This window comes from Orycteropus afer, unplaced genomic scaffold (genome assembly GCF_000298275.1).
Source record: "Orycteropus afer afer isolate SDZICR_OR568_19922 unplaced genomic scaffold, OryAfe1.0 scaffold00107, whole genome shotgun sequence".
NCBI classification, from domain to species: Eukaryota; Metazoa; Chordata; class Mammalia; order Tubulidentata; family Orycteropodidae; genus Orycteropus; species Orycteropus afer.
This window is the reverse complement of record NW_006921694.1, coordinates 7450155-7473269: the sequence shown is the minus strand read 5'-3', so window position 1 is coordinate 7473269 and position 23115 is coordinate 7450155. Positions and strand designations below refer to the sequence as shown.

General features: G+C 39.1%; 1 protein-coding gene across 1 annotated transcript in view; it reads right to left on the bottom strand.

Moving 5' to 3' along the window:
- The window catches only part of RASGRF2 (Ras protein specific guanine nucleotide releasing factor 2), a 493174-nt gene that overhangs the window by 358407 nt on the left and 111652 nt on the right, over positions 1-23115 (bottom strand). The window contains exon 2 of the mRNA XM_007943466.2: positions 2748-2854. Coding sequence (XP_007941657.1) covers positions 2748-2854 — 107 coding nt within the window. The remainder of the gene's footprint in view (positions 1-2747; positions 2855-23115) is intronic.

Below are 23115 nucleotides of genomic sequence, written 5' to 3'. Positions count from 1 at the left end.
CAATCCTACTTCTGTAGTGATACTGCCTCGGAAACCCAAGGAGGGGTCGCTATGAGTCGGGGCCGACTCGATGGCACATAACAACAACAACAACAACACATACACACACACATATATATATACATACATAAATACATACATACAGATAAAAAAAAAAAACTTTCCTCCAGAGCCAACAGAGAAAGCCTTGCCCCAGAGCCAGTACTCTGAATTCTGACTTCCAGCCTCCTAAACTGTGAGAAAATAAATGTGTTTGTTAAAGCTAGAAAAAAGAAAAAAAAATGCAGTGGTCAGGAGTTGAACCCTTGACTCCTGAATGGAAGGCGAGAATTCTACCACTGAACCACTACTATCCTCCATGCTAAAATAATTATTAGTTAGTAAAAAATCAGGCTTTTATAAAAAGGGTCAATAAATTAAGAAACTAAAACTTTCACAGAAAATGGGGACAGTGCCAAATTAATGCCATCATATTGTCCTTTAAGGGGGAAATGTTTAGTCAGTCAACTGGCTGACTGACAATGCCAAGCAAAGTCGTCCAACACATTCTTTCCTCTAAACCAACTCTTTTCACCTTCTGGATTGGCTCAGACATGAATAAAGTCAGAGTGAGTAATTTCCTAAATTCACGATTACACCAAAAACTTACTTGCTTTAACGAAATTTAAATCATCTTGCATGATTTAGAAAACAAAAAATTATGAAGCAGCTCAATGCAAAAAAGTCAAAGCAAGAATTCATGTTATCAGAAAAATGAACTGTCTCAACCTTCAAGTTAAAGGAAAAGAAAATCTACTGGACCGAAAAGTCAGGACATCAAAACAAAAAAATCAATTATTAACCAAATCTTTAAATCCAAAAAGAGAAGAGATTTTTATCATTTGATCAGCTAAGCCACTAAAGTGGTTTCTAAAGTCCACAATTTCTGGAAAGATCATAAATGCCTGGTTTTGATCATGTTCAGTGGACACCAAATAGTTACTGAGCCACTTCTACATATGTGACAAAGTATTTTCATGGTATGGGAAGAAAGGTCTCTTACTTGAAACTACAGATCCCTGGTAGTACAGGTGAATAAGCATTCAACTACTAGACAAAAGGTTGGCAGCTCAAACCCACTATAGGTGGCTCAGAAGATAGGCATGGCAATTTGTTTCTAAAAGGTCACCACCCTGAAACCCTTATAGCAAGTAACAACATCAATGTGAAATACAAGATTTAAAGTAATTTGCACACTATTTGTGTTTAGTTCACCAAGAAATTTGGTTGGCAACTGCAAAGACATTTAGCCTACTGATGATACCCTTGGTCTTCTAAAATCCAAAAGATGGGCAAATACACATGTTTTAAATTATTTAATTCATTTTAATGTCCATGTAGGAAGACACAGAAGTGACCACAAAGACTGTATGAAATCTTGAAATGACCCAAGGGTTCTACTTTACCAATCTGATGCTTCTTTGGCCTTTGAAAGCCTGACCTTTTATCTGCAGTAAGTAATCTTACATTAAGTCTAAAACAGGAGAAAAACCCTCAGAGGAGGAAGAGCAAAGACAGTTGAACATTGTTTCTACATCATTATATGGGCAAGCTGCTCCAGGGCAGCTTGGAGAGGAGCATTTGGCTGCCAACCCTCTCTATCTCACAGAAATTGTTTGGAAGAGAAGAAAGAAATGGAAATGAAATAATCCATAAACATTTTCATTCTCAACCCTAGCCTCACACTGGTCCAGTTTTACCTTTGAACAAAGGAAAAGGAAATTGAAGAGAGAAAGATTGAAGAGGAAAAGCAAAGAGAATAAAACAGACAAGTGCAATAAAGAACACTGTTAAAATCTCTGGAGTCAGATGGGCCTGGGTTTGAATCCTAGCTCTGAAGCTTAACAACTTCCAATTAGATCTTGATCAATCTAACTCCTATGTCTTATCATGAACTTTGCTTTTCTCATCTATAAATTGGGTTAATACCTTGCTGGGTCATTGGGACTCTCACACTACTGGTGGGACTGTCAAATGATACAACCACTGTGGAAAGCAGTATGGTGATTCCTTAAAAAGTTGGAATTAGAAATACCATTTGATCAAGCAATCCCATTACTAGGTATATATCCTAAAGAAGTGAGAGACAGGACAGTAACAGATATATGCACACCCATGTTCACTGTAGCACTATTTACAATAGCAAAGAGATGGAAATCACCCTCTTCTATTTCCCTGAAGTACAGGTTGATCATCATTTACCTTGATAACCAGGTGACAAGGTGTCAGGTTTATGAATGTAGGGCTGGCTGAGCTAAAGCCTAGATGTGATTGTCATGGCATATGCCCCTAGCTGTGCGTCCTCAGGCAAGCAAACTAACTTTGCTAGGATTTAGTATCCTTATAAGAAATAAGGTATAAACTAAAGGGAGTAAGTATAGCCCTCTTAGGCTGTTAAGAGGATAAATTAGTTAATATATTTAATAAACTCCTTAAATGAGAAGCTCTTCCAACAATGCCTGGCACACAGAAAAAAATTCCATAAAGGTAATATTATTATTATTACTGTTATAACTTTTAACTTCAACTCTTTAGATGGAATATAATCACTAAAAGTGCAAAGTATCATCTCATACATGACCAAGGAGGAGGTATCAAAGAGAAAGCCATATTATAATTGTAACATCTCCAAAACTACCCCCAACAGTGATAACTTAAATGCAAGACCCAGACAATCAAGTGGTACACAGGAGAATGTGAGCTGATACCTGGCCTGATGAATGGCCTCCATCCACTCTTTACCATCCTGTTCCTCTTCACAGCGCAGCTCCAGTGGTTTCTGACCATCATGTCCAAAAAGGACAGTAAAGTAATACTGGAATTAAAAATAAATAAACAAAAGTTTATTTTTATTTTTCAAGAGTACTAGAATACCAATATGGTATTTACCTACAAAGAGTATTTTTCACAAAATCCATTAGTATTATGAAATCATATTTCAAAAGTAATACCATTCTCAGACCATTTGGCAATAAGTTTGCATATAGAAGTTATAACAGGCTGCATCCTAACACCCCTTGGTAAAAGTTAACCTACAAGCCCACTATAATCTATATGTTTTTTATACAGTCACAAAAAATAGAACATTGCAGAAATCTGACTATCCATATAAGTTAGCACAAAATTTTCTGAAAGTTTTTCCCTTTCTGGGTATGATAAAACTATAGGAACACTTGAGTTTACACCACTGCACCAACATTTGCTTGTTCATTTTGGGACAGAAAATGCCTGTAAGATACAGCCCAAGTGCTGCCCTGACTCCCGCCCCCCTGGAACTTAGCAGTCATCACCAATTGATTAAGTCACTCTTTTCTATGGAGCCTAGCGATGACCTTGCAATGCTTTTCAATATATTACTCCAGAGTACCACTTTCAGCAGATTTTAATAGACCAGTGAAGGAAACCTAGTTGCCATCCTGGAGGCTAGGAGATGATCAGAAGTTCTTTTGGGCAGAGATATAATTTGAGTTATTGTTGGACTAAAAAGAAGTTATGTTTAAGGAGGGAAAAGATTAAGACTAATCAGGAATAAAATGGTTTCTCTATTAGAAGCTCTATTTCCAATAGCCAAACACTAGAAACAACCCAAATGTCCTTCAGAGGAATAAACAAATGCTAGTACATTCAACCATCACTTGTCAGTTTGCCATACTTTGCTGGCTGTGTGTCATACTGTGTGTTACTGTGAGGCTGGAATCTATACCACCAGTATTTCAAATATCAGCAATATCACCCATGATAGATAGGTTTCAGGGGAACTTCCAGACTAAGACAGACTGGGAAGAAGGATGGGGCCATTCACTCTGAAAATATTGGCCCCTGAAAACCTTATGAATAGCAGTAAAACACTGTCTAATGTATTAGTGGAAAACTATGAAGAGCAGTGAAACATTGTCTAATACAGTGCTGAAAGATGAGCCCCTCAGTTTGGAAGGCAGTCAAAATACAGCTGGGAAGAGCTGGCTCCTCAAAGCAGCGTTCACTTTTATGACAGGGATGGACTAAACCTTTCAGGACCTTCATTTGCTAATGGGGCATGACTCAATATGTGAAGAAAGAGCTGCAAACATTCAATAATCAAAATGTGGAATGTATGAAGTATGAATCTAGGAAAACTGGAAGCTGTCAAAAATGAAATGGAAGGCATACAATACCCTAGGCATTAGTTAGCTGAAATGGACTGCTACTGGTCATTTTGAAATGGACAGTCTTATGGTCTATTATGCCAGGAATGACAATTTGAAGAAGAATGGCATCATATTCATTGTCAAAAAGAGCATTTCAAGATCTATTCTGAAGTAGACTGCTGTCAGTGACTGAATAATATCTATATGCCTACAAAGAAGACCAGTAAATATGACTATTATTCAAATTTACACACCAACCACAAAAGCCAAAGATGAATAAAGATTTTTACCAACTTCTGCAGTCTAAAATTGACAAAACATGCAATCAAGATGTGTTGGTAATTACCGGGTATTGAAAAGCAAAAGCTGGAAACAAAGAAAAAGGATATGTAGTTGTAAGACGACTACATATGCTAGTACATCCAACTTGGTGTTAGAAATGATGCCTTGGTGTTAGAAATGATGCCAGAGATTGCATGATAGAATTTTGCAAAACCAATGACATATACACTGCAAATAAAGAACAGATTTAATGCACTGAACACCAATGACCGAAGACCAGAAAAGTTGTGGGATGACTTTAGGAACATCATACACGAAAAAAGCAAAAGGTCATTAAATAGACAGGGAAGGAAGCAAAGACCAAAATGGATGTCAGAAGGGACTCTGAAACTTGCTCTTGAATGGAGAGTAGCTAAAGAGCATGGAAGAGACGAGGAAATAAAAGAGCTAAACAGAAGATTTCAAAAGGCAGCTCAAGAAGACAAAGTACAGTATTATAAAGAATGTGCAAAGTCCTAAAACTAGAAAATCAAAAGACATGCTCAGCATTTCTTAAGCTGAAAGAACTGAAGAAAAAACCCGAGCCTCTGGTTGCAATAAAGTATCCTATGGACAAAATATTGAATGATGCAGGAAGCATCAAAAGAAGATGGGAGAAACACACAGTCACTGTACCCAAAAGAATAGGTTGATATTCAATCATTTCAGGAGGTAGTGTATGATAAAGAATCAATAGTATGGAAGAAAGAATTCCAAGCTGCACTGAAGGAACTGAGAAAAACAAGGCTCCAGTAATTGACAGAATACCCATTGAGAGGTTTCAACAAACAGATGCAGCACTGAAGTCACTTACTCATTTATGCCAAGAAATTTGGAAGACAGCTACCTGGTCAACAGACTGAAAGAGATCCATATTTGTGTCCTTTCCAAAGAAAGGTGTTTTGGTTACCTAGTGCTTCTCTGACAGGAATATACCATAAATGGGATGGCTTGAACAAACAGGAGTTCATTTCCTTACAGTTCCAGAGGCTAGAAGTCCAAATTCAAAGTGCCAGGCCGTAGGGGCTGGGTGAAAGCCCCTCAACCTTGGGGTTCAGCTCTGCCTCCTGTTCCCAGTCCACTGGAGCTAGAAGCATTTGTTCACTCAGACAGCTGTTAGCTGCTGAGACTGACAAGCCCAAGGTTGACAAGTAAAAAGGCACAGTCCCAATGTTACCAAACCACATGGCAGGCCATTAATTCAAGTCCATTGAAAGTCCCAAGGTTGCCAGAGCATGGCAGCCTGCTGAACAATGACATGGCTACAAGTAGTGTCCAAGCATGCCATAGTTCAAGCATGCCATAAGCTAGAGACCATTCCCCAAGGGTTCTCCTTATATACAGGAATCAGACCACAGCCCTAAGGCAGATACTCAGCTGCTCAGAGTAGATTCCACCATGGAGCTGATTACCAGTTTCATCATGGGGAATACTATATCCAGCTGCCCAGCCACTCAACCAGGCCCAGCCAAGTTGACACACAAACTTAACTACCACTATTGTGATCCAACAGAATGTGGAAATTATCAAACAATGCCATTAATATTACACACAAACAAAATTTTGCTGAAGATAATTCAAAAATGGTTGTAGCCATACATTGACAGGATACTTCCAGAAATTCAAGCTGGATTCAGAAGAGGATGTGGAATGAAGGAAGTCATTGCTGATGTCAGATGGATCTTGGTTAAAAACAAAGAATAACAGAAAGATGTTTATCTGTGTTTTATTGACTACGCAAAGGCATTTGGCTATATGACCATAACAAATTATGAATAACATTGCAAAGAATGGGTATTCAAGAAAACTTGATTGTGTTTATGAGGAAACTGTACATAGACCAAAAGGCAGTCGTCCGAATACAATAAACAGATACTGCATGGTTTAAAATAAGAAAGAGTGTTCATCAGAGTTGTATCCTTTTGCCATACTTACACAATTTGTATGCTGAACAAATGAGCCAAGAACCTGGAATTTATGAAGAAAAACAAGGCATCAGGATTGGAGGACCACTTATTAACAATGTGCATTATGCAGATGACATAGCCTTACTTGCTGAAAGTGAAGAGGACTTACTGATGAAGATCAAAGATTACAGTCTTTGGTATGGATTACACCTCAACATAAAGAAAACAAAAATCCTCACAACTGGACCAATCAGCAGCATCATGATAAATAGAGAATAGATTGAAGGTATCAAAGATTTCATTTTACTTGGATCCACAACAACACAATCATGGAAGCAGCCAAGAAATCAGACATCAGACATCATATTGCACTGGGAAAATCTGCAAAAAAACCTCTTTAGAATGTTAAAGAGGAAATATGTCACTTTGAAGATGAAGGTGCACCTAACCCAAGCCATGATATTTTCAATCTCCTCATATGCATGTGACAGCTGGATAATGAATAAGGAAGACCAAAGAGCAGCTGATGCCTTTGAATTGTGTTGGCGAAGAATACTGAAAATACCATGGGCTCCCAGAAGAACCAACAAATCAGCCTGGGTAGAAGTGCAGCTGAATGCTCCTTAGAAGTGAGATTAGTCAGACGTTGTCTCACCTACTTTGGTCATGTCATAAGTAAGGACCAGTCCCTGGAGAAGGATATCATGCCTGGTAAAGTAGAGGGTCAGTGAGAAAGGGAAACACCCTCATTAGATGGATTGACATAGTGGCTACAACCATGGGCTCAAAGCATAGCAAGGATTGTGAGGATGGCTCAGGACTAGGCAGTGTTTTGTTATGTACAGAAGGTCCCTATAAATCAGAGCTGACTCGAAGGCACCTAACAACAGTACATGCATAAAATGGAATAATACACAGCAAACAAAAGGAATAAACTCTTGATACGTGCAACCACACACATTATGCTGAATGAAAGAAATGAGTCACAAAATGTTATATACTGCATGATTCCATTTACATATTCTTAAAAAGACAAGTCAATAATGATGGAGAACAGAGCAATGGATGTGAGAGTGTAGGGATTGGAATATTGACTACAAAAGGATCGTATAAAGGAGTTTTGGATGATGGAGCTGTTATGTATCCTGATTATGGTGGTTACACAAATCTATATATGTGTGAAAACTCATAGAACTGTGCACCACAAAAGGGGTGACTTTATACTATGTAAATTTAAAAGATAAAATAAGAATATTTTTCTCTAGCTTTTCATGAGGATTCTAGAACAAAACCACATAACCAAGATTTATAGACGTTTCAACTCAACTTGTCTACTAAAACACCCTGTCTTCCAGAAAAGGAAGATATAAAATGGGGACCTTTAAAACAATAAGCAGATTCCACAAACCACAGTTATAAATAGAATTTTTAAATAGTAATAACCTTGGAATAATCTATGTTACTATTGGAGGAGTCTAATGTAAAATTACATAAATACACAGATATTTGGTTCAGGGCAACTTTGGATTAGACAGAGCCACAAATGTCTGAGATGAAGATGCACAGCTCTTCAGCAACATTCAAAATTTTAAGTTGTAGCTGACCAGATGGGACTTCTAAAGATCTGCTCTAGTCTACAAAGTTTTTAAATGCTTTGAATCAAGCTGCTAGGTCCAAATCAACAAATAGTACCTCAAAGTAAATGCTTTTCTCTACCTCTTTGTATTTCCAGCTCCTTAGTATAGTATACATCCTCTCCAATTCCTATCCCCTGTGAACCCACCTAGGGCAAAGTAGTGGTCTGAGCTAAGTGAAAACCCCAAACAGGGCCATCCAAACATAGCCAAGTTTGGAGGGGGGAGAGGGGGAGGAATCTAGAGGTGCTAGAAACAAAGAGGAGAGGCAAACCTATAGAAGAAAGCATAAGAACTGAGGGGGTACTATGCTAGGACTCTAGCAGTAGGAATAGAATTCTAACCTCCAAGAAGTGCCCGGATAGATGGTCTTGGGCTGTGCAAGGTATGGATTGTAACTGAGCACCATGTATAACACCACAACCAATGAAGGGTTGCCCCCTTTGGGTAATAACCAAAAAAACAAACCCTTTGCCATCTAGTCAATTCCAACACATAGCAACCCTATAGGACAGAATACAGTTGCCCTATAGGGTTTACAGGGCCGTAATCTTTATGGGAGCTCTGGTAGTGTAGTGCCTAAGGCATCTGACTGCTAACCAGAAGGCTGGCGGTTCAAACCCACCAGCCACTCCTTGGAAGGAAGATGGGGCAGTCTACTTCCATAGTGATACTGCCTTAGAAACCCAAGGAGGGGTTGCTATGAGTTAGGTCTGACTCGATGGCACATAACAACAACAGCAATCTTTATGGAAGCAGACTGTCTCATCTTTCTCCTGTGAAGCACCTAGTGGGTTCAAACCATCGACCTTTCAGTTAGCGGCTGAATGCTTAACCACTACACCATCAGGGTTTCTTTTTGTTTAAGAGAGACTAGAAAAACTCCGCCAAAATTCAGGGAAGTATAAAGCAAGCATGTCATCTGCCCAGGGCTGTGAGCCAAAATGAACAAACTGAGGTCCCCGATAACAAACTGAGACACCAAATTTTTATCACGTATGATGTGGAGTGGTAAGTTGATTATAGTGCAGCAATAGTGAAGAATAAATAAATGCTAAAATATGGCCAGCAACTGATTAAACTCCTGGGGGCACAAAGCACAAAATTGCTGTCGGGGCCCTTTCATAATCAAAGGTGCACAAGTTGTTGTTGTTGTTGTTGTTATATGCCGTCGAGTCGGACCCAACTCATAGCGACCCCTCCTTAGGTTTCTGAGGCGGTATCACTATGGAAGTAGATTGCCCAACTTTCCTTCCAAGGAGTGGCTGGTGGGTTTGAACCGCCAGCCTTCTGGTTAGCAGTCAAGTGCCTTAGGCACTACACTACCAGACCTGCTAAAAACAATAATAACAACACTATTGGATATAAGCTATGTTAGAAGAGGAAATGAACCACAATAAGGCCGAGTTAACATATAGAAATTTTAGCATCACAAAATGTGCAGATGTTGTTGTTGTTGTTTGCCATCCAGTCGGATCCAACTCATAGTGACCCCTCCTTGGGTTTCCAAGGTGATATTACTATGGAAGTAGATTGCCCAACCTTCCTTCTGAAGAGTGGCTGGTGGGTTTGAACCGCCAGCCTTCTGGTTAGCAGTCAAGTACCTTAGGCACTATGCTACCAGAGCTCCCACGAAATGTGCAGATAACAATCAGTAAAAGGATATGAAGCAAGTATATTTAAGAAAATCAAAAAACATTAAATCAAACTCACTGCCATCGAGTTGACTGCAACTCATAGTGACCCTACTGGACAGAGTAGAGGTGCCTCACAGGATTTCAAGGCTGTAAATCTTTACAGAAACAGAGTGCCTCATCTTTCTCCCATGGAGTGGCTAGTGGGTTTTGACCGTCAATCTTTTGGTTAGCAGTCCAATGCATTAACCACAATGTCACCAGAGCTCCTCTTAATAGAATAAATAAAATTCATAATAAAAGAGCTATATAGTAAAAACAACATTCAGATTTAATAAGAACTAAACACAGCCTTGCGTGCTGAAAGAAAAGATGACTTGATGTACTTACTGATGAAGATTAAAGACTACAGTCTGCAGTACAGATTACACCTCAACAAAAAGAAAATGAAAATTCTCACAACTGGAACAATAAGGAGCATCATGATAAATGGAGAAAAGATTGAACTTGTCAATGATTTCATATTACTTGGATCCACAAACAACACAAATGGAACCAGCAGTCAAGAGATCAGACATCATATTGCACTGGGCAAATCTGCTGCAAAAGACCTCTTTAAAGTGTTGAGAAACAAAGATGTCACTTTGAAGACTAAGGTATGCCTAACCCAAGCCATGATATTTTCAATTCTCTCAGAGACGTGAAAGTTGGAAAATGAATAGGGAAGACTGAAGAAGAATTAATTCCTTTGAATTGTGGTGGCAAAGAATACTGAAAGTACCAAGGACTGACAAAAGAACTAACAAATCTGTCCTGAAGGAAGTGCAGCCTGAATGCTCCTTTGAGGTGAGAATGGCCAGACTTCGTCTTACCTACTTTGGTCATGTTGTTGGAAGAGACCATTCCCTGGTGAAAGATATCATGCTTGGTAGAGTGGAGGGTCAGCAAAAAAGAGGAAGGCCCTCAATGAGATGGACTGACACAGTGGCTGCAATGATAGGCTCAGGTACAGCAAGCGTTATGAGGATGGCATATGACCAGGCAGTGTTTTGTTCCTTTGTATATAAGGTCACTATGAGTTGGAGCCAACTCAACAGCACCTAACAACAACAACAAACAAAATTTCTAGAAATAAAGAAACAGCTAGCAAAGTTTAAAACTCTGGATGGGTACAATAACATATGAGACAAAGCTGGCAGAAGAATAAGTGAACTAAGAAAATTTGATAAATAACCCATAATTCTGCACAGAAAGATTAAGCAATAAGAATTAAAAGAAAAATTTAGAGATATAAACCAAAAACCAAACCCACTGCCACTGAGTCAATTCCAACTCATAGTGACCCCCATTGGGTTTTTAAGGTGGTAAATCTTTATGGGAGTAGATTGCTCCATCTTCTTTCCATGGAGCAACTAATGGGTTTGAACTGCCAATTTTCTGATTAGCAGTTAAATATCTTAGGCACTGTGGTAGCAGAGCTCCTTATTTAGAGATATAAAAGATAGACTAAGAAGTAATCAGTTGAAGGGATAATAGCTGAAATTATTTCAGAAATTTAAAGGTCATAATTATGTAGAGTAAAACACACTAAGGACCATACTTAATAAATAAAAACAAGTCAAAACCTACACACTGAAAAAATACATAAGGAAGATTGGGCAATCTACTTCTGTAGTGATACTGCCTCAGAAACCCAAGGAGGAGTCGCTATGAGTTGGACCCAAGTCGATGGCAGTGAGTTTGGTTTTTGGTTGGTATATGCAATTTGCATGAAAGGGCTGATATCCTTAAAAGGAGCTCTGGTGACATAGTGGATAAGGCATTTGGCTGCTAACCAGAAGGTCAGTGGTTCAAACCCACCAGCCGTTCCACAGAAGGAAGATGGGGCAATCTACTTTTGTAAAGATTTACAGCCTCAGAAACCCAGTGGGGGTCGCTATGAGTCGGAATCAACTTGATGGCAGTGAGTTTGGTTCTTTTGGGTTTTATCCTTAAAATATAAAGATATTCTAAAAATAGAGAAGAAAAAGACCAGTAACCCCACAAAAAGATGAGCTAAAGAAATAATCAAAAGATGGTCCACAGTTCATCAGGGCAACAGTGCATGTCAGCACTTTGTCCTATCCTTTTGCCCCATCCGTCCCAAACCATCCTTCCAGGTCTTTGATGACCTGTGCTAATGGGAGGGCACCGGGGTCACTGACCTGTTGATGGGTGAAGACAGAATTGACAACTCAACAAGACCAGAGTTACTGGAGGAAATTCACATGAAAGATTCTCAATGCTTGAAATAAAACACAAGATAATGATACCAAATCTAAACCAAACTCACTGCCATCGAGTTGAATCTGACTCATAGCGACCGTTCCTTGGGTTTCCAAAGTGGTATCTCTACTCTGGTGGGGTAGTGCCTAAGGCATCTGACTGCTAACCCTAAGACTGGTGGTTGAAATCCACCAGCCACTCCTCAGAAGGAAGTTTGGGGAAGCTACCTCCATTTGATACCCCCTCAGAAACCCAAGTAGGGGTTGCTATGAGTCGAATCTGACTCGAGGGCAATGGGTTTGGTTTTTGTTTATCTCTACAGAAGTAGATTGCCCAGTCTTCCTTTCGAGGAGTGGCTGTTAAGTTTGAACCACCAGCCTTCTAGTTAGCAGTCAAATGCCTTAGGCACTACACCACCAGGGCTCCCAAGATAATGATACTGGAAGCCAAACTCAGAGCTGACACTGAAGATTAAAAAAAATGCAATTCAGAAAATGCCTCTCTCTTTGCTCTTTTGTCCTCTACCATTGACAGCTGTCAGTGGCCACTGAAGGAATTGCACCTTTGAGTGTGTTGATGTTAACTTTTACCTGAACCCTGTAATCCTGCAAAACAGCAATGATTAAAGTAATCCTAGCCCTTGTGTTCAAGAAAAAGCTTACTGCAACTAAACCTCCTTGCCATATGACTTAGATAAGATTCACAGATCCTCACTTGTTTAACTGTAGCAAGACCAGACACAGATCTTCCAAATTCCCATTCCTTGTCTCCTAAATGAGTAACTGAATTATTAGTCCCCACTGATCCATCAGAAACAAAGTGTTAACCAATTTTAGTTAAGCTTTTCTCCTTCCCCAAAGTGCCTGAACTTGACCCACCCTCAGCCTAAGCCAACCTACTACCATTCTAACGACTCCTCCCTTAAAGAACAGGCTGATCTCAGCATAAAACTTTCTAATTTACTATCTGTTAATGTCACCTACTCATCTCAGTTCCCAACAAGTGGGTTCTCTCTAGCCTTGTTTACTCTGTCAAATAAAAAACAAAAATGCCTATTTCCTAACTCTTTGAGACACTTGCTGATGTTTGAAGTGTTCTCTTTATTGTAGCAGTCCCCATCGCCCACTATTTTAATAGTCCCTTTCCCTTTCCTTCTTTTCTAACAAAATTTATCTTTATATATATATACACACACACACACACATACACACACACATATATATATAAATTATAAAGACAGCTCATAGAAAAAATAAAGAAAATGATCCTTACATATATTTCAAGATGTCCAACTTCATAAGACATATGCAAATTAAAATTTTATCAATACAATTTAATTTTGAGTAACCAAATATTCTATAAGGGCTTAATATCCAGAATATATCAAGAACTCCTTTAACTTGACAACAGAAAGAACTGAATCCAAAAAAGGGAGGGGGGCAAAGAAGTTGATTAGATATTTCACAAAAAAAAAAAGATATACAAATGTCCAACAAGGACATGAAAAGATTAGTCTCTGTGGTTGTTGTTATGTTCTATTAAGTCATTTCAGTCTCATAGTAACCCTATGTGCAACAGAACCAAATAATGCCCAGTAATGTGCCATCTTCACAATCACTGCCATGCTTGAGCCCATCGTCACAGTCACTATATCAATTCATCCCCTTGAGGGTCTTCCCCATTTTTTCCTGACCCTCTGCTTTACCACGCATACCTTTCTCCAAGGATTGGTCTCTTCTGCCAATGTTACCAGAGTGCAAGAGACAAAGTCTTGCCATTCTTCCTTCTAAGGAGGACTCCACTTGTACTTCCTCCAAACCAATTTAGATTTGCTCATTCTTCTAGCAGTTCATGGTACATCCATTATTGTTCTCCAGCATCACAATTCAAATGCATCAATTCTTCTATGATCTTCATTACCCATTATCCAGCTTTTGCATGCATATGAAGCAAGTGAAAATACCATGGTTTGGGTCAGGTACACCTTATTCTTTAAAGTGACATCTCTGCTCTTTAATACTTTAAAGAGGTCTTTGGCAGCAGATTTGCCCAATGCAACATGTTGTTCGATTTTTTGCTTCCCTGGGTGTTGATTATGGATCAATAAAATGAAGTCCTTGACAACGTCAATCTTTTCTCCATTTATCATGATGTTGCTTATTGGCCCAGTTGGGAAGAATTTTGTTTTCCTCATGTTCACGTGTAGTCCACATTGAAGACTGTAGTCTTTGATCTTCAACAGTAAGTGCCCCAAATCTTTTTCAATTCATCAAGCAAGGTTGTGTCATCTGCATATTAAAAAAAAAAAAAACTCACTGCCATCAAGTCAATTCGACTCATATTGGGTTTCCAAAATGGTAAACCTTTACAGAAGTAGATTGCCCCATCTTCCTTCCGCAAAGTGGCTGATAGGTTTGAACTACCAACCTTCTGGTTAGCAGTCAAGTACCTTAGGCACTGTGCCACCAGAGGTCCTTAACTGCATATCACAGGTTGTTAATGAGTCTTCCTCCAATTCTGATGCCATATTCTTCTTCACAGAGCTCAGCTTCTCAGATTATTTGCTCAGCATATAGACTGAATAAGTATGGTGAAAGGATACAACCCAGACACACACCTTTCCTGATTTTAAACCATGTAGTATCTCCATGTTCTGCTTGAATGATGGTTTCTTGTTCTATGTACAGGTTCCTCATGAGCACAAATAAGTGTTCTGGAATCCCCATTCTTAACAATATTATCCATAATTTGTTGTGATCCAAACAGTCAAGAGCCTTTGTATAGTCAATAAAACACAGGTCAACATCTCTCTGATATTCTCTACCTTTAGCAAGATCCATCATTCCATATCATCTTCTGAATAATCTGGTTTGAATTTCAGGCAGTTCCCTGTCAACATACTGCTATGACTGTTTTTGAATTATCTTGAGCAAAATTTACTTGTGTGTGACATTAATGATACTATTCGATAATTTCCACATTCAGTTGGATCAGTTTTCTTTGGAATGGGCACAAATATGGACCTCTTCCAGTTGGTTGGTTAGGTAGCTGTCTTCCAAATTTCTTGGCATAAACAAGTGAGCACTTTCAATGCTGCCTCCGTTTGCTGAAACATCTCAGTGTGTATTCTGTCAATTCCTGGAGGTTTGTTTTTCTCCAATGCTTTCAGTGAAACTTAGATTTTGTTTTTGTTTTTCACTTTCATTATGGTGAAAACATACACAAGACATTTGCCAACAAAACAACTTCCACATTGACAGCTCAGGGACATTGATGACATTTCTCATGTTGTGCCATCACTATAGCCATCCTTTTCCAAAATATTCTACTACCATTAGAATAAACTCTATAGCCCTCAAACAAAAGCTTCCCCTTTCCCCATTCTTCTTACCACTGGTAACCACTAACAATCTTAGGTATGTGTGTGTGTGTATGTAGATAGATAGATAGAGACATAAATATAGACATAGACGTAGACATAGATATAGAGAGATAAAGATAGAAATAGAGATAGAGATAGAGATATTTTTTCAACCTATCTAGGAATTTCCTCCTACTCCCTTCCCATCCCTGGTAACCAGCAAAGAAAGTTCCCTTCCATGCGCAAACCTTTCCTTGACTTTTTACAACAGTGGATTAATACAGTATTCATCCTTCTGTGGTTGACTTATTTCACTCAGCATAATGTCCTCCGAGTTCATCCACATTGTGGTGTTTTGCAGATTCCTCATTATTCTTCAGTGCTGCATAGAATTCCATTGTGTGTATATATCACAATTTGGTTATCCATTCCTCCACTGATGGGCACTTACGTTGTTTCCATCTCTTTGCTATTGTGAATAATGCTGCGATGAACATGGGTGTGCATATAGCTATTCCTGTCCTGCCTCTCACTTCTTTAGCATATATACCTACTAATGGGATTGCTGGATTAAATGATATTTCTATTTCCAACTTTTTAAGGAATCGCCATACTGATTTCCACAATTGTTGTTATCATTTTACAGTCCCACCAGCAGTGTAGGAGAGTCCCAATCTTTCTACATCCTTGCTAGCATTTATTTTCTGTCTTGTTGAACTTTCCTATTAATCCTGGGGTGAGATGGTTCAATACCATTGGTTCTTGATCATATGCTACCTCCTGAAATGGTTGGACATCAACCAATTCTTTTTTGTACAGTAACTCTGTGTATTCCTCCCATCTTTTGATGCTTCTTATATCATTCAATATTTTGTCCATAGAATCCTTCAATATTGTAACTAGAGGCTTGAATTTTTTCTTCAGTTTTTTTACCTTGAGAAATGCCAAGCATGTCTTTCCCTTTAGATTCCCTAACTCCAGGTCTAACACATTTGATTATAATACTTTACTTTGTCTTCTTGCGCTGCCTTTGAAATCTGTTCAGCTCTTTGACTTCATCATTTCTTCAATTTGCTTTAGCTACTCTCCATTCAATAGAAAGTTTAAGAGTCTCTTCTGGTATCTATTTTTGCCTTTTCTTCCTTTCCTGTCTTTTGAATGACTTTTTGCTTTCTTTGTATATGATGTCCTTGCTGTCATCCCACAACTCATCTGGTCTTCAGTTACTGGTGTTCAATCCATCAAACTATTCTTCAGATGGTCTAAATTCAGGTGAAAAATAAGCAAGGTCCTATTTTGGTTCTTGTGGACTTGTTTTAATTTTCTTCAGCTTCAACTTAAACTTGCATATGAGCAACTGATTGTTCCACAGTCAGCACCTGGTCTTGTTCTGACTGATGATATTGAACTGCTCCATCACTTCTTTCCATAGATATAGTCAACTTGATTCCTGTGTATTCCATCTGACACAGTCCACAAGTATGGCTGCTGTTCATGTTGTTGAAAAAAGGTATTTGCAATGAATAGGTTATTGGTCTCGCAAAATTCTATCCTGTGATCTCCAGCATCATTTCTATTACCAAGGTCATATATTCCAGCTACCAATGTTTCCTCTTTGTTTCTAATTTTTGCATTCCATTCACTAGTAATTATTAATGCATCTTGATTGCATGTTTGGTCAATGTAAGACTGCAGAAGTTGGTAAAAATCTTCAATTTCTCCATCTTTGGCTTTACTGGTTAGTGCATAAATATGAATAATTGTTGTTGTTGTTGTTGTTGTTATGTGCCGTCGAGTCGGCCCCGACTCATAGCGACCCCTCCTTGGGTTTCCGAGGCAGTATCACTACGGAAGTAGATTGCCCAACCTTCCTTCCGAGGAGTGGCTGGTGGGTTTGAACCACCAGCCTACTGGTTAGCAGTCAAGCGTTTTAGCCACTACGCTACCAGAGCTCCTAATATGAATAATAGCAGTATTAATTGGTTTTCCTTATAGGCATATGGATGTTATACTGTCACTGACATCACTGTACCTGAGGATAGATCTCTAAATGTTCTTTTTGATGATGAACATGACATCATTCCACCTCAATTTGTCAGTCCTACACAGTAGACTGTATCATTGTCTTATTCAAAAGGTCAATAGCAGTCCCTTTCAGCTCACTAATGCCTAGGGTATTGATCTTCACACATTCCATTTCAGTTTTGACAGCTTTCAATTTTCCTAGATTCATACTCCGTACATCCCATGTTTTGATTATTAATGGAGGTCTGCAGTTGTTTCTTCCCATTTTGAGTCTGTCACATCAGCAAATATAGGTCCAGAAAACTTTATTCCATCCACGCCATTAATGTTGCCTCTACTTTGCAGAGGTAGCTCTTCCCCAGTCGTATTCTGAGTGCCTTCTAATCTCAGGGGCTCATCTTCTGGCACTATGTCACACAGTATTTCACTCTTATTCATAAGGTTTCCAGCGGTCAATTTTTCAGAAATGGAACTGGCAACCTCCTTCTTCCCAGTCTCTCTTAGTCTGAAACCTCGGCTGAAGTCTGTCTACCATGGGTGACCCTACTGATATTTGAAATACTGGTGCCATAGCTTCCAGCATCACAACACACAAGCCACCACAGTATGACAAACTGACAGATGAGTGACATCATTAGCTATTAGGGAGATGCAAAGTGGACAAAAACAGTCATCTTGTGGTTCTCAATAAAGGTTGATAGGGCCCAATTTTATTTTGAAATATTCCAGCCAAAAAGGCATAAAATGAATCTAATTATGATGAGACATCAAACAAACCAAACTGAAGGACATTCTATACCATAGCTGGCCTATATATTTTTAAGAGATATTAATTTCACAAGAGACAAAGAAAGGCAGAGAACCCTTCCAGATAAAAAAACTCTAAAGAGATTCGGCAACCAAAGGCAAATATATAAAACAATGCTGGATTGGATCCTGTACAAAAAAAAAAAAAAATTATGAAGTACATCTGCTGCAGTTAGAATATGGATTATATTAGACAAACTTATTTGATTAATTATCCAGAATACCCTTCTTTTTAGGAAATACACATTAAATTATTAAGGAGTGAAGAAACATGAGGTATATAACCTACTCTCAAATGGTTCAGAAAAAATAAATTATATGCATATGCACACATGTTTGCAGACCAAAAGGAAGGGAGAAATAACAATACAATAATTGTAGCAAAATACTAAACTTTGGTGAATCTGAGTAAAGGGTATATGTGAGTTTTTGTACTATTTTTGCAACTTTTCCATAAGTTTACAATTATTTGAAAAGAAATTATTAAGCAATTGAGCTATGCTATATATTTAAAATATAAAAAGAGAACATTAAAAGTTATGAAAAAAGATATAACAAACTGCCATTGAGATGATTCTGACTCACAGTGACCTCAACTGGGTTTCCAAGGCAGTAAATCATTGTGGAAGTAAACTGCTCCATCTTCCTTCTGTGAAGAGGCTGGTGGGTTTGAACCACGAGCCTTCCTGTTAGCAGTCAAATGCTTTAGGCAGTGCTCCACCAGAGCGCCTTCACATATTAAAAATATAAAAGGAGAACATTAAAAATTATAGGAAAAGAAATAACAAACATAAACCAAAAGACAAAACCATAGTTTCAAATGCATACATTTTTAATAAAAATGGTCCTTATAACAATAAAAGATTCAATTCACTAGACAGTTACAGTCCTAAACTTGTACACGTAATAATGTAGTATCAGAATATATAAAGCAAAAACAACCAGCAGATCCAAGTGGAAAAAAAATGAATAATGCATCATTACTTTATTCTAAAATGGTTCTCTCAATGATACACAAATCAAAACAAAACAAAGGAAAATTAGAAAGACAATGGAAAATATGCACATTTCAATTTATGGAGATATACAGAATCCTAGGAGCTCTGGTGGTGTAGTGCCTAAGGCCTTTGACTGCTAACCAAAGGGCTGGCGATACAAACCCACCAGCTACTTTTCAGAAGGAAGATTGGGCAATCTATTTCAGTACTGATACTGCCTCGGAAACCCAAGGAGGGGTCGCTATGCGTCAGATCTGACTTGACAGCAGTGAGTTATCCTGTTTTTTTTTTTGTTGTTGTTGTTGTTTTTAATATAGAATCCTGTATGCAACCATTTGTAACTATAAATTCTTAAGTACATAAAGAAAATTGATAAAAACTGAACACACCCAAAAGACCATAAAGTGAGAAAATTCAGAGAATCACTGTAATATGGACCATCTCTTCTAACCACAATGGAATTAAATTAGAAATGAGCTACAAAAAAAATGTAATTTTAAAAAAATCTGTATTTTGGCAGTAAATGAACACATGCATACCCAATGCTGTTGTTGTTAGTTGCCTTCAAGTCAATTCCAACTCATAGCATCACACATATTACATACACACAATTCTAAATAACTCATTGGTCACAAAATAAATTATAATGAAAAAATACAAAAACATTTTTCATAATAAAAACAGGAACAGGTGAGGGGACAGGGACATAGCGAGGAGTCAACCACAATGATCCAGATGAGGGGAGGGAACCCAGGCCACACCCCAAAGTGGCAAGGCAGGAAAGCAAGGAAAAGGACAGAAAAAAGCGAAGGGGACACGGACAGAGTGAGGAGTCAGCTGCAGTGATCCAGGCAAGAGGAGGGAACCCAGGCCACACCCCACAAGCAGCAAGGCGGCAAAGTGGGGGAAGGACAGAAAAAGACCAGGGGCACCGGGACAGAGCAAGGAGTCAGCTGCAGGGATCCAGGTGAGGGGATGGAACCCAGGCCACACCCCAAAGCAGAAAGGTGGGAAAGTGGGGTAAAGGACAGAAAAAGGCCAGGGGGACTGGGACAGAGTAAGGACTCAGCCACAGGGATTCAGGAGAAGGGAGGGAACCCAGGCCACGCCACACAAGTGGTAAGGCAGGAAAGCAGGGGAAAGGACAGAAAAAGGCCAGAGGAAGGGGGACAGAGTGAGGAGGCAGCAGTAGGGATTCAGGTAAGGGGAGGTTGGAGAGGTTCCAAACAGCTAAGGGAGACAAACTTGTCTGTTGGTTTGTCCTACTGTAGTGATGTGTTCCTGTGAGTCTTGAGGCTGTGCCACTGGTGTTTGAAACCCAGAGGGATGCACACGGTGCACAGGTATACGTGCGGCATGCAGACTGAGACAGACTAGGAAGAAGGAAGAGGCCATCCACTTCTCAAAGAATTTGCCAGGGAAAACCTTATGAATAGCAGAGAAACACTGTTTGATACATTACTGTGCAACTTTGTGAATAGTCCAGAAACACTGTCCAATACAGAGGAGAAGGATGAGTCACTTAGGTTAGAAGGCTCTCAAAATAGGACTGGGAGAGAGCTGCATCATCAGAGTAAAATCAGCTTTACTCATATGGATAAGATAAAGTTTTCCAGACTCTTATCTGCTGACGTGGCACCACTCAAATTGAGGAAACAGCTGCAAACATCCATTGATAATAGGAACACGGAATGTACAAAGTAAGAATCTAGGAAAATTGGAAGTTGTCAAAAATGAAATGAAACGTATAAAGATTGATATCCTAGAAATTGTTGTTGTTGTTGTTATGTGCTGTGGAGTCGGACCCAACTCATAGCGACCCCTCTTTGGGTTTCCGAGGCAGTACCACTACAGAAGTAGATTGCCCCATCTTCCTTCCGAGGAGTGGCTGGTGGGTTTGAACTGCCAGTTCTGGTTAGCAGTCAAGTGCCTTAGGCACTATGCTACCAGAGCTCTATCCTAGGAATTAGGGAGCTGAAATGGACTGGTTTTGGCCAATTTGAATCAGACAAACACATGATTTACTGTGCCAGGAATGACAATTTGAAGAGGAATGACATGGCATTCAATATCACAAAAGATGTTTCAAGATCTGTCCTGAAGTACAGTGCTGTCATTGATAGGATAATATCCATATACCTACAAGGAAGACCCATTAATACTACTATTATTCAAATTTATGCACCAACCACCAAAACCAAAGATGAGGAAATTGAAAATTTTTATCAACTTCTGCAGTCTGAAATTGACCAAATATGTAATCAGGATGTGTTAATTATCACTGGTGACTGGAATGCAAAAGTTGGAAACAAAGAAGAATCACTGGTACCTGGAAAATTTGGCCTTGGTGACAGAAATCATGCTGGAAAGGAAAGGTAGAATTTTTCATGACCAATGACTTCTTCATTGTAAATACCTTTTCTCAACAACATAAATGGTGGCTGTGCATGTGAACTTCACCAGATGGAACACACAGGGCTCAGATTGACTACACCTGTGGCAAGAGGCAGTGGAAAAGCTCAGTATCTTCAGCCAAAACCAGGCCAGGAGCTGATTGTGGAACAGACCATCAACTGCTCATATGCAAGTTCAACTTGAAGTTAAAAACAATTAAAACAAGTCCAGAAGAGCCTAAATATGACCTTGATTATATCCCTCCTGAATTTAGAGACCATCTAAAGAATAGATTTGATTCATTGAACACCAATGACTGAAAACCAGAACAATTGTGGGATGACATCAAGAACATCATCCATGAAGAAAGCAAGAGGTCACTAAAACGACAAGAAAAGAACAGAAGACCAAAATGGATGACAGAAGAGACTGAGATACTTGCCCTTGAGCAGAGAGTAGCTAAAGCAAATGGAATAAATGACAAGATGAAAGAGCTGAACAGAAGATTTCAAAGAGCAGCTCAAGACGACAAAGCAAATTACTATAATGAAACGTGCAAAAACTTGGAGTTAGAAAAACAAAAGGGAAGAACACACTTGGCATTTCTCAAGCTGAAAGAACTGAGGAAAAAATTTAAGCCTCAAGGTGCAGTATTGAAAGATTCTATGGGCAATATGTTGAATGATGCAGGAAACATCAAAATAACATGGAAAGAATAACCAGAGTCACTGTACCAAAAAGAACTGGTCAATTTTCATCCATTTCAGGAGGTGGCATATGATCAAGAACCAATGGTATTGAAGGAGGAAGTTGAAGCTGCAATGAAGGAATTGACGAAGAACAAGGCTCCAGGAATTGACAGAATACTCATTGAGATATTTCAACAAATGGATGCCCCACTGGGGGCATTCACTCAGTTATGCCAAGATATTTGGAAGACAGCTACCTGGCCAAGTGATTGGAAGAGATCCATATTTGTACCAATTCCAAAGAAAGGTGATGCCACAGAATGTGGAAATTATTGAACAATATCATTAATATCGCATGCAAGTAAAATCTTACTGAAGATAATTCAAAACCGGTTGCAGCAGTACATTGACAGAAAACTTCCAGAGGTGCAAGCTGGATTCAGAAGAGGACATGGAACAAGGGATATCATAGCTGCTGTCAGATGGTCTTGATTCAAGGCAAAGAATACCAGAAAGATGTTTACTTGTGTTTTATTGATTATGCAAAGGCATTTTATTGTGTGGATCATGACAAATTGTGGATAACAAGAATGGGAATTCCGGAACACTTGATTGTACTCATGGGGAACCTGTACATTGACCAGGAGGCTGTCATTTGAACAGAACAAGGGGACACTGTTGTTGTTGTTGTTGTTAAGTGCTGTCGAGTCATTTTCGACTCATAGCGATCCCATGCTCAGCAAAATGAAACACTGCCCGATCCTGCGCCAGCCCCACAATCCCTGCTATACTTGAGCCCATCATCGCAGCCACTGTATCAATCCATCTCCTTGAAGGCCTCCCCCTCTTTCGTCGACCCTCCACCCTACCAAGCATGACATCCTTCTCCAGGGAATGGTCCCTTCTTACAACAT